At 52.9% G+C, this 13875-nt stretch overlaps 1 protein-coding gene and 1 pseudogene across 1 annotated transcript; both read right to left on the reverse strand.

The window, feature by feature from the left end:
• Positions 1–5758: 5758 nt before the first annotated feature.
• CHP2 (calcineurin like EF-hand protein 2) lies at positions 5759–9695 on the reverse strand. The gene is made up of 7 exons (XM_074322718.2): positions 9384–9695; positions 8935–9007; positions 8734–8814; positions 8468–8598; positions 8229–8290; positions 7381–7503; positions 5759–7196 (listed from the first exon to the last, which is right to left on the reverse strand). Exons 1-7 carry the CDS (start codon positions 9448–9450, stop codon positions 7143–7145), a joined length of 591 nt encoding a protein of 196 aa, XP_074178819.1. The 5' UTR covers positions 9451–9695; the 3' UTR covers positions 5759–7142.
• Positions 9696–10962: 1267 nt separating this feature from the next.
• On the reverse strand, positions 10963–13411 carry LOC148756824 (UBX domain-containing protein 8 pseudogene; annotated as a pseudogene).
• Positions 13412–13875: the final 464 nt, after the last annotated feature.

The raw sequence follows: 13875 nt of genomic DNA on the forward strand, positions 1-13875 counted from the left end.
AGGCTTCTGATACGTAAAACTAGACTGATCCTCAGAAGAATGACGGTTTTCCTGAGCATTTAATCAGCTTTGAACATTTTTATGTGCTTTTGGACATTTATATTTCTTTTTGAAAGTGTCTCGCTCGTATCTTTGCCTCTATGTTGCTCATCTTTTTCTAATAGGTTTGAAAGAGCTATTTATATGTGAACGGTTTTAGCCCCTCGTCTGGCATCCATAATGCAAATAATTCTCTCGTTTTCCTTTGTCTTTAAATGCGTTAGTGTTGCTTTTGATGTACAAATTTCTTTTCAATTTTTATATAATTAACACTATTAATATTTTCCCTGATGATTTTCTTAGAAAAGCCTCGGGTACCTCAAGATTCCATTAATATTCACTTACATTGTTTTTCTAAACCATTTGTTTTCGTGGTCCCCCCTTGTCCATGGGGGAGCCGTTCCAAGACCCCCAGTGGATGCCTAACCGCACGGATAATGCTGAGCCTTACATGTACTGATTTTCCTAAATGTGATAAAGCGTAATCTCTAAATTAGGCGTAGAAAAGATTAGCAGCAATAACTAATAATAAAATAGGAAATCGGACAGTGCAGGCCAACAATGGTATGTCTCGCATTGTACCTACTCACCCTTGTTCTCGTGACGATGGTGACGAGAAAAGCCAACCCCAACAGATTGAGAAAATGCTCTGGTGCATGGCAGATGTCCAGTCCCTTTTATGCAGTAGAAGCAGAGGAGAAAATGTAAGGAAGGTACGTGAAATGCAAGGAAGGTACATGAAATGCAAGGAAGGTACATGAAATGCATTAAGGAAGCAGGAGACAGCAAAGGACAAAGTCTCTAGGACCAGATGACAAGCAAAATGGAGACATGCACACTTCTTCACGCTAATGAGTAATAATTAACATTTATAGCACACAGTGAAGGTGCTCAGGGAACAAGGTAACGCTCAGGGCTTCCGTGGTTTAACACTTTGGTGCTGGCGGCTATGCCTCTGAGGTGAGGCTCTGGAAAAGAAAATGACCCTGACATTTCAGCGCTGTGTCATCCTGCAGGCATGAGAACAGTGGGCAGGGCTCGCTTCAGGTAAAGACCGACCTTTGCTAAGGAAGCTGTAGGGCTGGGACGGGACCATTGGCCATGACCTGCCCAGCTGGGAATTTGTGATCAGACCATGCTGTGTAGTTTCATCATTACTCCTGGTCACCGCGTTTGTAAGGCCTGACGTGCAGGCCCCCATGAGCTTGTGTGGGTTAGTATGTGGCCCCATTTGCGTTCACAATGAAGTCTGAGATGTCAGATATTCACTTTCCAGCCTCCCTGACAGCTAGAGGCATTCCTGTTCTGACTGATGACAAGTAAAGCATAGCCTAGGAGGAGGGTGTACTTCTGGGAAAGATTTTCCTCAGTGATCAAAACAGAGGGGCAATAAAAGGAGTGGTCTTTAGCTGCCCTGGTCACCCACTCAGACACCGGTGCTACACGCTCTTCCTACGAGGATGTGATGGATAGAGAGCTACAGCAGCCGTCCTGTAACCACGACTCAACAATTAAAAGCCAATATACTGAGGAATGGAAGGTGGAAAAGATCTTGGACCCATTGCTGAGCCCCTCAACAACTCAAGGACTGCCTATCACCAAAGACATCTTGGAATGGGAGATAACTGTCTTCATTCTTTAAGCCACCGTTAGTTGGTAGTTCTGTTATCAGTAGCCAAAACCAAACTAATGAGTACATACTTATCTGTTGATTTTGCCCGCCCAGCATCACCCCCCACCTGCTTCCCCCACCCCCCACCCCCACACACACTGCATTGAGTTCAACTGAGATTGTGCCCTCCAGTTCCTGGATGAGCATGTGACCAGGTCTGGCCAATCAGAGTGGTGCATCCAAACAGCTGCGTGAGCAGGCTGAGGTTGACTTCTGGGCGTTTTGGCAGAACTGTTGGGAAGCGAGGCTTGGGGGGTGGGGCGCTTCAGAATAAAACCAACACAAGAAAAGCAAAGCAGAGTAGAGCTATGAAAAGACTCGTTTCTGATGACATCATTGAGCCCTGGGGACTTGGATTTGCCTGGTCTACCTTTGGACTTTTCTTTCAGTTATATGAACCCATAAATGTTTATTCTTCCATAAGCTGGTTAACAACTGAACGAAGCCTGGCTGGTACACACCAGAGTCCTCGTTTGCAGATAAGGCCGAGGTCTCGGCTGAAATAAAGCAGGGCTGGGGGTGGGGAAGGCAGGCGGACTACAAGAAACACCTCTGTCAGCCAGCTGCTGTTACCACCTGTCTCTTTCACAGGTCACAGCGGCTGAGGGCAAAGTGGCTTATCTGAGGCTGGACGGCGAGGAATGAAAAGGGCCCAGATTCAATCTCAGGCCTAACAGATCTCTACAACTCAAGTGATTTCTACTGAACAACACTGATTCTCTGGGTGGGTCTACACCAGGAGTCAAGCCTGTACATTGCCTCTTAAACATCAACAGAGTTTTATTGCTGCTGGCTGGGTGGGGCTGGGATGACCCAGAGTTTCCTTTTCTTTGAGAGTCCAGTGCAGGATTCGGAACTATTTTCCTCATCAGTTAGGAAGAGGCAGTGGTACACATCTCTACCCAACGTCACTAGTTGGGTCCTGTGACTTGCTTCTCTCCCAGGGCTCCCTGCACAAGCTGCCTCAGGTTCAGTCATGTTGGCAAAGAAAGGGGCTTCTTCCAAAATGCCCATCTTGACTTCAGGATAGGTCGATGGCTTCTTCCAGAACATTCCAGGCCAGTTAAAGCCCTTCCCAGCAGCCCTGGTGGAACAAGTTGGGACAGCTCCATTGTCCTTCCCACATGTCTCAGGTGACCCTTCTCGAGGGACAACGCCAGGCACAGGCCTTGAGCTGCCTCCAGCCCCTCCCCTGAGACTCTGCCACCTTCGTCCAGCGTGTGGGCAAGCTCTCAGACCTCGTCTCCAAATGCACAGTCCTACCAGGTCTACAGACAAATGTCAGCCGAGGGCTGTTGCTTTTACCATTTCCAGTTCCGTAATAAAGCATCTGTCATCACACCCTGTCACTTATCCCTGGGCCTGACCTGGTGAGTGGCCTCCATTTCCATGGCCGACCTCTACCAAACCCAGTCTGACCAGTGGCCAGCCTGAGGGTCAGGCTGTCTCCAAAAGGGTCCGAGCAGGACGCAGGCCCCCTGGGACCACTTCCTCACAGCTCCCTCAGCCAGTGGTTTCCTAAGTTTGGGAAACTCACCACTCGTACACAAGATGATTTTCGGGTATAAAAGCCACAGCTTTAAATCACAGAGTGAAAAGGTTTCTCAATTCTTTTTCCATCCTTTCAGATCAGCGAAGAGAAGCTCTGTTTGGGGCAGGTTTGTCTTTTACAATATGTACTGTATTTGTATAGTTACTTTATTCACAGCAACTGGGGCTGGTTTCTAAAGCAAGGGGCTGATATTCAGTTTCCTGTATAAGCTCAAATACCTCGATTTTAAATGAGTCCATTCATAGACAAGTAATACATAAATAGTGGCACTGATCATAGGACCCACATGGTAAAAAGAAGGGCAGTAAACAAGCCCCTGAAATGGGGCAACAGCTGCTCCCAGAACAGGGGCTCCCCACTGTGTCATAAGCCCCCCCTCCGTGAACAAATCCACAGGCCACTCTGCATTTGCTACACAGAGGGTGAGGGTCAAACAGCTGATGACACAGCAGTCAGACAGATGCTTCTTTCTGCATGACAAAGTCTCCAACCTCCCAGTGTGGGGAGGATAGGGGGTCGGGGGAGCTTCCTACTGAAGAGAGTGGGGGCAGTTTGCTCCCCTGTGCGTGCCCCACACAGCCAGTGGAGTGGGGGGGTCCCCAAGCTCTCCAGTAACCCGTTAGGCCAGGGGCACCACTCACTGGCACAGAGCAGGTGTGGGCAGGTGTGGATGGGGGCCTCCACTGACAGCCTGTGGGCCAGGGGTATGCACTTGCTTTGTGGACGCCAGAGGGGCTTTTATGGACAATTGTCACAGGAGCCTGGCCAGAAGGTGGAGGCAAGTGGCCTGAAATTCGGTCCTTGGACATCCAGCATCAGAGTCACTTACTTAAGACAGAGATATCCCTAGGGACTCAGACTCAGGAGCCATCCAATGGGCCAAAGGGAACTTTCTACTCATGAGATTTACCATCATAACAAACCTTGAGAAACTATAATGGAAAAAAAAGACCAGTTCTAAAGAGTGTCAGTCTCTGTCTCTCTCTGTCTCTCTGTCTCTGTCTCTCTCTCTCTCTCTCTCTCTCTCTCTCTCTCTCTCTCTCTCTCTCCCCCCCTCTCCCTCCCTCCTCTATTTCTCTCTATACAAATCTTCCCCCCTAGTACCTGGAAAAAATAGCCACCTGGTGAGTTTTCTAACCCCCACTGTTAATGACCCAAAGACCAAACAAGCATTTCTCGGTGGTAAAGTCTGTTCACAGGACAATCATTTGACAAAAATCACAACATTTCCGCAGAAATCAAGCACTGTTTTTGCCGCCTGCCTTCGACTAAGACACTCTTCTGTCAGAATCATACTGCCATCAGAACACAAAAGTTGAAATTGGGTTATTGTGCCACCCAGACAATTCCACGTTCCCAGAGACCCCAAGGTGTATAGTCTTTACATGACCTCAGATTCCCTAAACCAGCAAATGCCAGGAGCCGTGGGGCCACCTGGCACAGTGCTTCCCCAAAGCACCCCTCTGAGTGCCCATGATCACAAGGGGTGTGAGCCCAAGTTCTGGAAAGTCTAGGACATCTCAGGGGGGAGCGGGGGGGCTTCTCCAGAAGGGCCCAGAGTGAAGGGCCTGAGAGCAAGCTGTTTACGTGCCAGGGGACCCAGGAAGCACTGACGGGAGTGGGGAAGTGAGACGGGGACCAAAGGAGCCTACACAGGGTGTTTTCACAGCAGGTCAACACTGTGGGCTGCGGGCCCCGGCCTGCTGGACATGCGTGGGAAGGAAGGGAACGTGCCTCCACATCGTCCCGCCCACGGGGAGAGGAAACTGGGTAGGTAGCCACAGTTTCCATCTGTCATGGTGGAAGCACCTGCGAGGGTCACCAAGTCCCTGGCACTTGAGCCCCTCCCACAGGCTGAGCTATGCCAGGCAAAGCCCGCCGGCAGAGGACCAGCTGTGCTTGTAGCCACTGGGGTTCCTCAAAAGCTAAAACGAGGACGACCACATGACCCAGCGATCCCACTGCTGGGCATCTATCCGATGGAGGAGAAATCACAATGTCCGAGCTCCCTGCACCCCCGTGTTCACTGCAGCATTCGTCACCGTGGCCAAGACACGGAAGTGAGCTAAGTGTCCGTGAGCGGATATACGCACCGTGGAATAGTATTCAGTCTTTAGAAAGAAGGCAATCCACCATTTGTGACCGCGTGGATGGGCCTAAAACATTATGCTACGTGAGGTCAGTTAGTCAGTCCCAGAAAGGACTGCGGTGGCCTCCTCTGATATGAGGCATCAAAAACTATCGTGTGTGTTAGCAGACAATAGAGTGGTGGCAACCGGGGCGGGGGCGGGAGCGGGGGAAGTGGGACACCACTGTTCAGCAGAGATAAAGCTACAGTTACAGAGATGAGTGAGTCCCAGAGCGCTGCTGCACCGCCCAGAGTTAACAGTCACACGTGCAGTACACTTAACATTTTGTGAAACAGGCAGATCTTGTGATAAGCGCTCCTACTGCAACATACCAAAAAACCCCTAAACAACAGAGATACAAGGACATTTTTAGAGATTATGCATGTGTTTATTACCTTGATTATGTCCAAACCCATCAAATTGTATACATTAGTTATGTGCAGTTTTTTGCATACCAAATATACCTCAGTAAGGCTGGGGGTGGGGTGGGCGTGGGGGTGCAACTGGCACAAACGGTAACGGGGAGTGCCGGGAAGCTGATGAGCTGACAACGGTTTGGCACCAGGCCCTCCGAGGCAGGGAAGCCCTGCCCTGTCGCACTTGCCAATGTCTGTTGTGTATCTTTTCCCACCCCAGCCAAGCTCAAGCTGCCAGTGTGACATCGCTGAAAGTAGAGTTAGGAAGACCTCAGCCCAATTAGCTCTGATGTGTTGATACGAGACAATTCCCGCACCGCCCTGGGAGGGCACACGGGTGGGCTGCCAGCTGCATCTCCCATAGGCACAGCCACCGTGGTTTGCCACAGACCTAGAATCTCCTGATTTGATATGACTTTTACACCTTTTCTGTGATGTCAATGTTTGAGCATCTCACCATTAAAAACAAAACAAAACAGGAATTACTCTGCAAAGCTTTGAGGTATTTCATACCCTAGGAAGGTGTGTCTTGTTTGTTATTTTTCCACCACCTCTCCCCTCACCCCACCCCATCACACTGGCATGCACCCATGGCATCAGTGACAACCCATCTGAGAAGCCAGACTTGCAGCTGTTGGGTCGACGTAACAGTAATGGATAGCCCTGCTTTCTGTGCCTGGCATTGTTGCCCCTCTTCTGAGAAGGGTACCTTATTGTCCTTTAAGCCCCCATCTCTTACCCCACCCCCAGGCGTCAGACCCTGTTCCCTGGCTCTAGCAGTTAGCACACGGACACCTCACGATTAGAACATTCCAGTCCCCCAGAGAAGGGACAAACCCCAGTTGAGCTAATGACACCCTTTCCCTGAAATTGCTGAAAAAGAAAATCTGTTCCCACTGGATGACTCGCTTACGAGGACGGAAGCCCAGAGCTGCCGGAGGCCATCATCCTGCACGAGCCTCCCCGAGAGTGACGCCGCCATAAAGGGAATCTGACTCGAGAGACAGAGGATAACAGTGCAGATGGCATCACCCGAGCCTGTGGCTCCAGCTGTGCCTGAAGACACTTCCAGACTCTAATTACATGAGCCCATAAAAACCCTTTTGAACTGAAGTCCCTTTGATTTGGGGATTCAGTCACTTTCAACCCAAAGATCGTTGGCTGATTCGCAGAGCTGAGACCAAGTGAATTAGACTTTGCGTAAACCCATCCCACTCTCTCTCCTTGGCCCTTGAGAGAGTTCAGCGTGGAAGAACATGCAGCTTAGTGGGGCCGCCTCCAGCGGGCGGAGGCTAAGCCCGGGCAGAACTGCCGCGCGCCCGTCGGACACCAGGTCACTTCAGGATCCGGATGCTCATTTTCTGCTCGATGTTCATCTTCTCCAAGGACTGGGGGGGACAAGGGGGAGTGTCAAGAGGACTTGGATTCCAATCCTCGATGCCCCCAACTCCCCTCCCACCCCCAAGGCCCCACCATTCCCTGGGTCCCCTTCTCCTTCGAGCTTCATTGCCCATGGCCATCTGTGCTAGGAACACCTGCTCTCAACTCCCCGGGCCCCAAGGGCATTCTGACCTTGGTGAACTCCAGGAAGGACACCGCCCCATCCCCGTCTTCATCAGCCTCCTGCACCGTGCGGTCGGCGATACTCTCCAGCTGCTCTTCCGTCACCTGTACCCCGACCATCAGCCGGAGGACCTGGGACCAGGGGACAGCCATGAGGGGAGGTACGGGCACCGCCAGCACCCCCAATCCTTGCCTGCATCACCCCAAAAGTTACTACCCGTTTCATAATCCATCCCTGAGCCACTGCGCACCCTATTCCGATCTCTTCCCACCATATCCACCAATAACTCCCCCATTGCCACTCCATCCGACCCCCCATCTGTCCCTCATGATCCCACACTCACCTCGGCAATATGCCCAGGCTCCTGACTGGACCCCAACCTTGAAAACCAACTCCCATCCATCCTCCACCCTGTCGGCCACCTCCTCGTCCACCCCCCCACCCCCCCACCCACTTCATCCCAATGAGCCCAGAGGGTCTCAGTCTCAGCACCATCGACATTTGAGGCCAGAGAAGGCCCTACTGTTGGTGGGGGAGGCAGCGCCCTGTGCCCTGTGGGATGTTGAGCAGCGTTCCTGACCTGCACCCACCAGGTGCCAGTTGTGACAACCAAACATGTCTCCAGATATTGCCCATGTCATTCAGGGGGCAAAAATCGCCCCCAGCTGAGAACTACTATATGAATCTATTCCCAACCTCAAATGCAACTGTTCCTGGACCCACCTCCCAACTAACCACACTCCAACCCCGTGCATCCCCTTGACTCACCCAACACCACAATCATCTGCACCCCTCCCCCACACCGCTGCATTCAGCCACCCGCCCTGAGGTCACGTCTCTGCCAGGGTCTCCCAACCTGTAGCATCTCCTGCTGGGAGATCTTCCCATCTCTGTCCTGGTCGTAGAGCTGAAATGCAACTGGGGAGAGAGCAGCGTGGGGTGAGGTGGGCCCTCCCTGGGTCTCTTCCCGCAGAAGGTCACCCTGCAGGAGGAGGGGGGCCATCCGTGGGCTGACAGGGGGAGTGGGAGGTACCCGGGGCCTCTCACTGGTGTGGGAAATCGGGGGTCTCACTTGGGGGGACCCCACCAACTCACAGCGCAGTTTGTTCATTCTGCTGTTGAGGGGTTCCGGTTCCTTGGGGTCCCGGGTTCTGGTATCCTCGTCATTTACAGGTCGGAAATGAGCCAGGACTCGGACAAAGCCTGGGAAATCCACCTGCAGACTCCTGGGGGTGGGAGGACGTGGAATGGAGCAGAGGCAGTGCCACCTTGGCCCTCGCCGTGCCCCTGTCCCTGACCCCCCCCCCCACAGCCCCTCCACAAGCGTCTCCCTTTGTCTCCCCGCCCCAGAGACGCCTCACCCATCAGGGAAGAAGCTGTCTATAATGCGATCCCCCAGGGGGTTCACGGCCAGCGCCCCGATCTGCTGCAGGTCCGCACGGCTGCAAAGGAAGTTCAAAGTGTGTAGGTCACAGACGGAAGAGCGAGGATCGACGCGGGGAATGCGCCCAGACAGACAGACGGACAGATAGAGGGCGGGGATCACAGGTCAGCTCCCGCACCTCAGGTAGCCCTTCTTGTTCCTGTCCAGAGACCGAAACCGGTGGTAGAGGCGGACCAGACTGGCCTGCGAGACTGCGGGAGGGAAGGCAGACGGGTGACGGACGCCCGGGCCACCCGGGAGGTGGCGGGGGTCGCGGGCGCTCCACGGGGGACCCGGCTGCCAGCTGGAGGTTGGAGGGGGCGTGACGAGACCCAGGGGTGCGATACCCCGGGAGACCAAGGGACCAAATCCAACCCCCTCCATCCCGGCTAGAGGACACCTGGGTGCCCCCGAACCCGAGAACCCAGGCCCGCCTCAAACCTGGAGGGGGGGGGGCCGGGGCACCGCGCCCCTTCACCCCCACCCTGCGGTCGCCGCTCAGATCGCCTGGACTCCCGCAGCCCTCCACCCGCCTCTCCTCGGGACCCCACTGGAGCTCCCGCCCCCAGAGGCCCCCACCCCGCTCACAGCCGGTCTCCCGGCGAATGTCATCCGAGTCCGGGATCCGCGCGGCTGCTGAGCTGTGGGAGCCCATGGCAGCGCTGCAGCCTGACCCGGGCGATCTGTGTTCCCGCCCAGGCGCGGCTGCCCTGTGGCCCCCGGGGCCGAAGGCCACAGGCCTGGCGGGGAGCCAGACGCCTGAACCCCAGCGTTCCTCGCCTCCCACCCGTGACCCGGGCGAATAGAAAGCAACGCCCAGGGTGGCGGGGCCAGAGGGCTGCACCAACAACGGGCTGTTTCACCCGGACTTGCGGAGCTTGGCGCGGAGACAGGCTGAGCGAGGCCAGGTCCCGCCCGCCGCGCCCCGCCCGCCGCGCGCCTTCCGCGGTCCACGTTCCCACGCTCGGCCCAGGCGCCCGCAGCCTCGTCCTGCGGGCCCGCCCCTCCCAGCCCTCCAGCCTGGGGCTCTCCCAGTGCCCGCGAGGAAGGCTGGTGGTCCCGGCCTCCTGGTCTGCACACAGAATCCAGGTCCTTCTGGAAAGGGGTGCCGGGCGGGGAGGGCAGCTGCCCGCCTTCCTCCCAGTCGGGACTGGCCCCAGCCTGGGCCCCCTCCCCAGGCAGGAGGGAGGCGCGTTGATGGACTCCCAAAGCGGGGTGACCTGGGGAGTGTCGTGAGGCACAGAGTGGCCACTGGGTTCCAGTGGAGACACGGATGCCACCCAGCTATGCGACCTACTCGGGACAAGCCAGGGTATCTTGGTTTCATCTCTTTGGTTTGGTCCATATTGCGTTATTATCGTTTCATGGACTCAATGCTCACAAATCAAGAGATGGAACCAAAAACCCGGATTCCCGGCTCCTCCAGAGAAATGAAAAGTCCGACACCACTAGGCCCGCGCGGCTGTAGGAGAGCAGCTGCCATATTTAAAGGGGGGCGTCAGTGGGCTGTCAGTGCCAGGGCCCCCACCCAGCCCAATTCACGCCCTTAGGAGCCCCAGGGCCTCTGCCATGAGCCCTCCCGGCTGGAAATGACTTCCGCCTCGGAGCAGCCCTCAAGGGCAGTGGAAAGCCACCGCATCAGAGAGGGTCACAAACAGCACCGTGACAAAGCTTAAAATAATAGTAATGACAACAAGAGGGCACTTTGCTGAGCATGAGATAAGCCTTAGCTCACACGCCCATCACAGCACCTGCCAGGCCACCTTCTTCCTGCTTCTCTGTGGGCGGGGCCTGCCAAGGCGGCCAGGTGTGAACCAGGTAAAGCCTGTATCCTCAGTGGGGACAGCAGCGCCCCCAAGGGGGCTAAAAATCTTACTATTTTTATGTATAAAGTACAGCTACAACTGTGGTACAGGAACAGATATATCAGTGTTCTTAAAATTTCATAGGAGAGGGGAGGTTGGGGGGCGGGGGAAGGTGTAAAAATGCTCAGGTGGGGACCATAATGAAAAAGTTTGAGAAACTCTGTTGTAAAGGAACAAGCACCCCAAGTGTCCAGCTGTGAATCTATCATCCCCCCTCTTCCCATCATAATCACGCACAATACACAAATTTCCCAGGGGGAGAAAAATAAACGCCGTTCATTACAAGGGTTCAAGTTCATACCTGCCCTGGAGAGAGTGAGAAGCCAGAGAAAGAGTGGAGTCCCCGCCCCAGGCAGAGGCTGGCATCAGATAAGCCTTGAAAATACCGATCTAAGAAGCGCTTGCCTCCCTTTCAGAGGCCCAAGGATTAAACAACTAGCGCAGGAATGCTCGGCTCCCTTTCACACGCCGTTCAGACGCCGCCCCCGCGCCCCAAGGAGGGCAGCCTGCGACGCCAGAACACAGCCACGCACCATGGCAGGCTGTGCGCGCAGGCAGGCTTAGCTTCTGAACCTACGAGGAGACACGGCTCCCTGGAACGTGGCAATAATCACGCGGGATGCTGATCTTGGAAAGAGCGTCTCCAGCTGTGATCTCTGAGTCAGCGGTACTTTCCACAAACCAGGCCACAGTGTAATTAACTACTCCCATCCACACGCCATCACGAGCCTGCGGGAAAACGCTGAGCTGGGCTCCACTACTGCTTCGCGCACACAAGCAGGGTTTAAATCAACTCCACGGTGTCCATGGCTACCTCTTCTCAGGGCGATTGAAGGAAAGATTTGGGGAGACTTTTATCTGCAGAACCCGATGGACTTGATCGCGGCCATTCTCAGGGAAGCCCAACTGGAAAAAAAAAAAGCAGATGTAAGAACAGTCAGGAGAATACAGAGCTCCTACAAACCAACAACAACAAAAAGACAAATGACCGAAATCGTTTAGTGTCTTCATTGTTTTATTTTTAAAAAGATGGTTCCCCTGGAACTTTGTGAATGTTACAATTTAATGCAGGCAAAATGTTATATGTCTCAAACGTGAATACCTATCAAAAAGAAGTTTAAAGCTTTAAAGAGCTTTGAAACTTCTTTCAAGATTTTAGTGTCTGGAAATACAGAGGACTAAGACTTTGGAAGACTTGACTGAACTGTGAAAGACGCAGGAAGGTGAAATGGATTGAAGCAGAAACCAGTCAGGACTTTGTGTCCCAACATACCGACAGGTGATGGGAACCAGGAAAAATATAAAATATAAACCATAGGCCTTATGGTATACATTTTTGCCTAGTTCTTATTTGGTACATTATAAAACGGCACACTCCAAACATTGTTACATGCAGACAGCAGGCCTTTTCTAAGCCTTCATGCCCATCTAGTCCCGTGGGCATCAATATTGAAGTGTTAAGTGCCTTGGGCTCAGTCAGCGTACGGCTGGACTCGGATGCAAATCCTTTATTGTCCTGGGAGGTCGCGGCCTAACCGATGGTAGGTAGGACAGGTAGTTCTCCTTTCTTAACTAGTCACTCTGCTCTTTCTCTTCCACACGGAGTCCAGGGTCCACCCTTAGCCCCTTGGCCTGCAGTGACCAGCCTCGCTCCACTTCCAGGCACCTTCTGGGGAAAGAAGTAGAAAGGCTGGGACACAGGGGTGTGTGGTACCCAATTTTCATCATCCAGTTAAGACCTGTGAGTGGCATGACTGGAACACCTGCCCCTCAGCACATCCCCAGGTGGACATGGAGAACAACAGCAACTACTTCTGCAGCTGTTTCAGAAGCTTCCACAGGTAAGTCCGGACCCCCCCACCCCACCTGAGAGGGCTGTCCAGCAGATGGTGACACTTTGGTTCAAGGCTTGGCCGAGGCTCATCGCTGCTGCTTCTCCATCTGCTGTTGCAAATGATGAGTGACATTTAATCTTCATCGCCCCCAAGTTTATGGCCATTGCTTGACTTCTGGGTTTCCCCCGTCAACTGATAAAAGCAGGTTTCAGTTTTTCTGTTTCGCTTCTTGGTGAGGTTTTAAACATTCCCTCTGTATTGGCTGGCCTTTCACCCCGTGCCTCTTGTTTGTTTTCTCACAAGTTTTTGCCTTTTCTCCTTCTTCTTGCAGATAAACTTGGGAAGATTTAAATGAGTTAAGCCATGAGGTAGTCACAGAAATAGTTAAAGGAGAACTGGCAGTGAGAAGATGTGACCATACAGCAAAATTGTACCTTTAATTCCTAGATCCGGGATCCCACGCTGGAACTCCAGACACACGAGGGGGACAGCAGAGAAGAGAGATGCCAACCACCCCTTGGGTTGCCATGGTGGTGGAAGCCCTACGTTTAGGAGGAAGGAAATCAATTTTTAAATTAGCAAAAAAACTTGAATAGACATTTCTCCAAAGACATACAAACGGCCAATAAGTGTGTACGCGCACACACACAACCCCCACACACACACAAAGTACACAACATCATTAGTCACCAAGGAAATACAAATAAAACCACACTGCAATATCACTTCACACCCACTAGACTGGCTAGAAACTCAAAACAAAACAAAACAAAAACAATGGAAAATAACAAGCCTTGGCCAGGATGTGGGGTATGGGGAACCCAAACACACTGCCGGTAGAAATGAAAAATGATGCATGCAGCTGCTGTGGAAAACAGTTTGGAGGTTTCAACAGAATTGCCACTCCTAGGTCTGACACACACACGCCCAAAATTGAAAACGGGTGTTCAAAAAAAAACTTGTGCACGACTGTCCACAGTGGCGTCAGTCATACCAGCTCCCGGCGGGAACACCCCAAGTGTCCACCGATGGCTCGGTGACGCAGTGTGATGTATGCCTACAGAGGAATATTTTTCAGCCATAAAAAGGAATGAAGTGGGGCGGCTGGATGGCTCAGTTGGTTAGAGCACGAGCTCTCAACAACAAGGTTGCCAGTTTAATTCCCACATGGGATGGTGGACTGCACCCCCTGCAACTAAAGATTGAAAACGGCGACTGGACTTGGAGCTGAGCTGCGCCGTCCACCACTAGATTGAAGGACATCGACTTGGAGTTGATGGGCCCTGGAGAAACACACTGTTCCCAATATTCCCCAATAAAAATAATAATAATAAAAGCAGGAATGAAGTACTGACGCATGCCACAACTTGGATGAACGCT

The sequence above is a fragment of the Rhinolophus sinicus genome, chromosome 10 (assembly GCF_057876585.1).
Source record: "Rhinolophus sinicus isolate RSI-liver-muscle chromosome 10, RSI-T2T, whole genome shotgun sequence".
Lineage (NCBI taxonomy): Eukaryota > Metazoa > Chordata > Mammalia > Chiroptera > Rhinolophidae > Rhinolophus > Rhinolophus sinicus.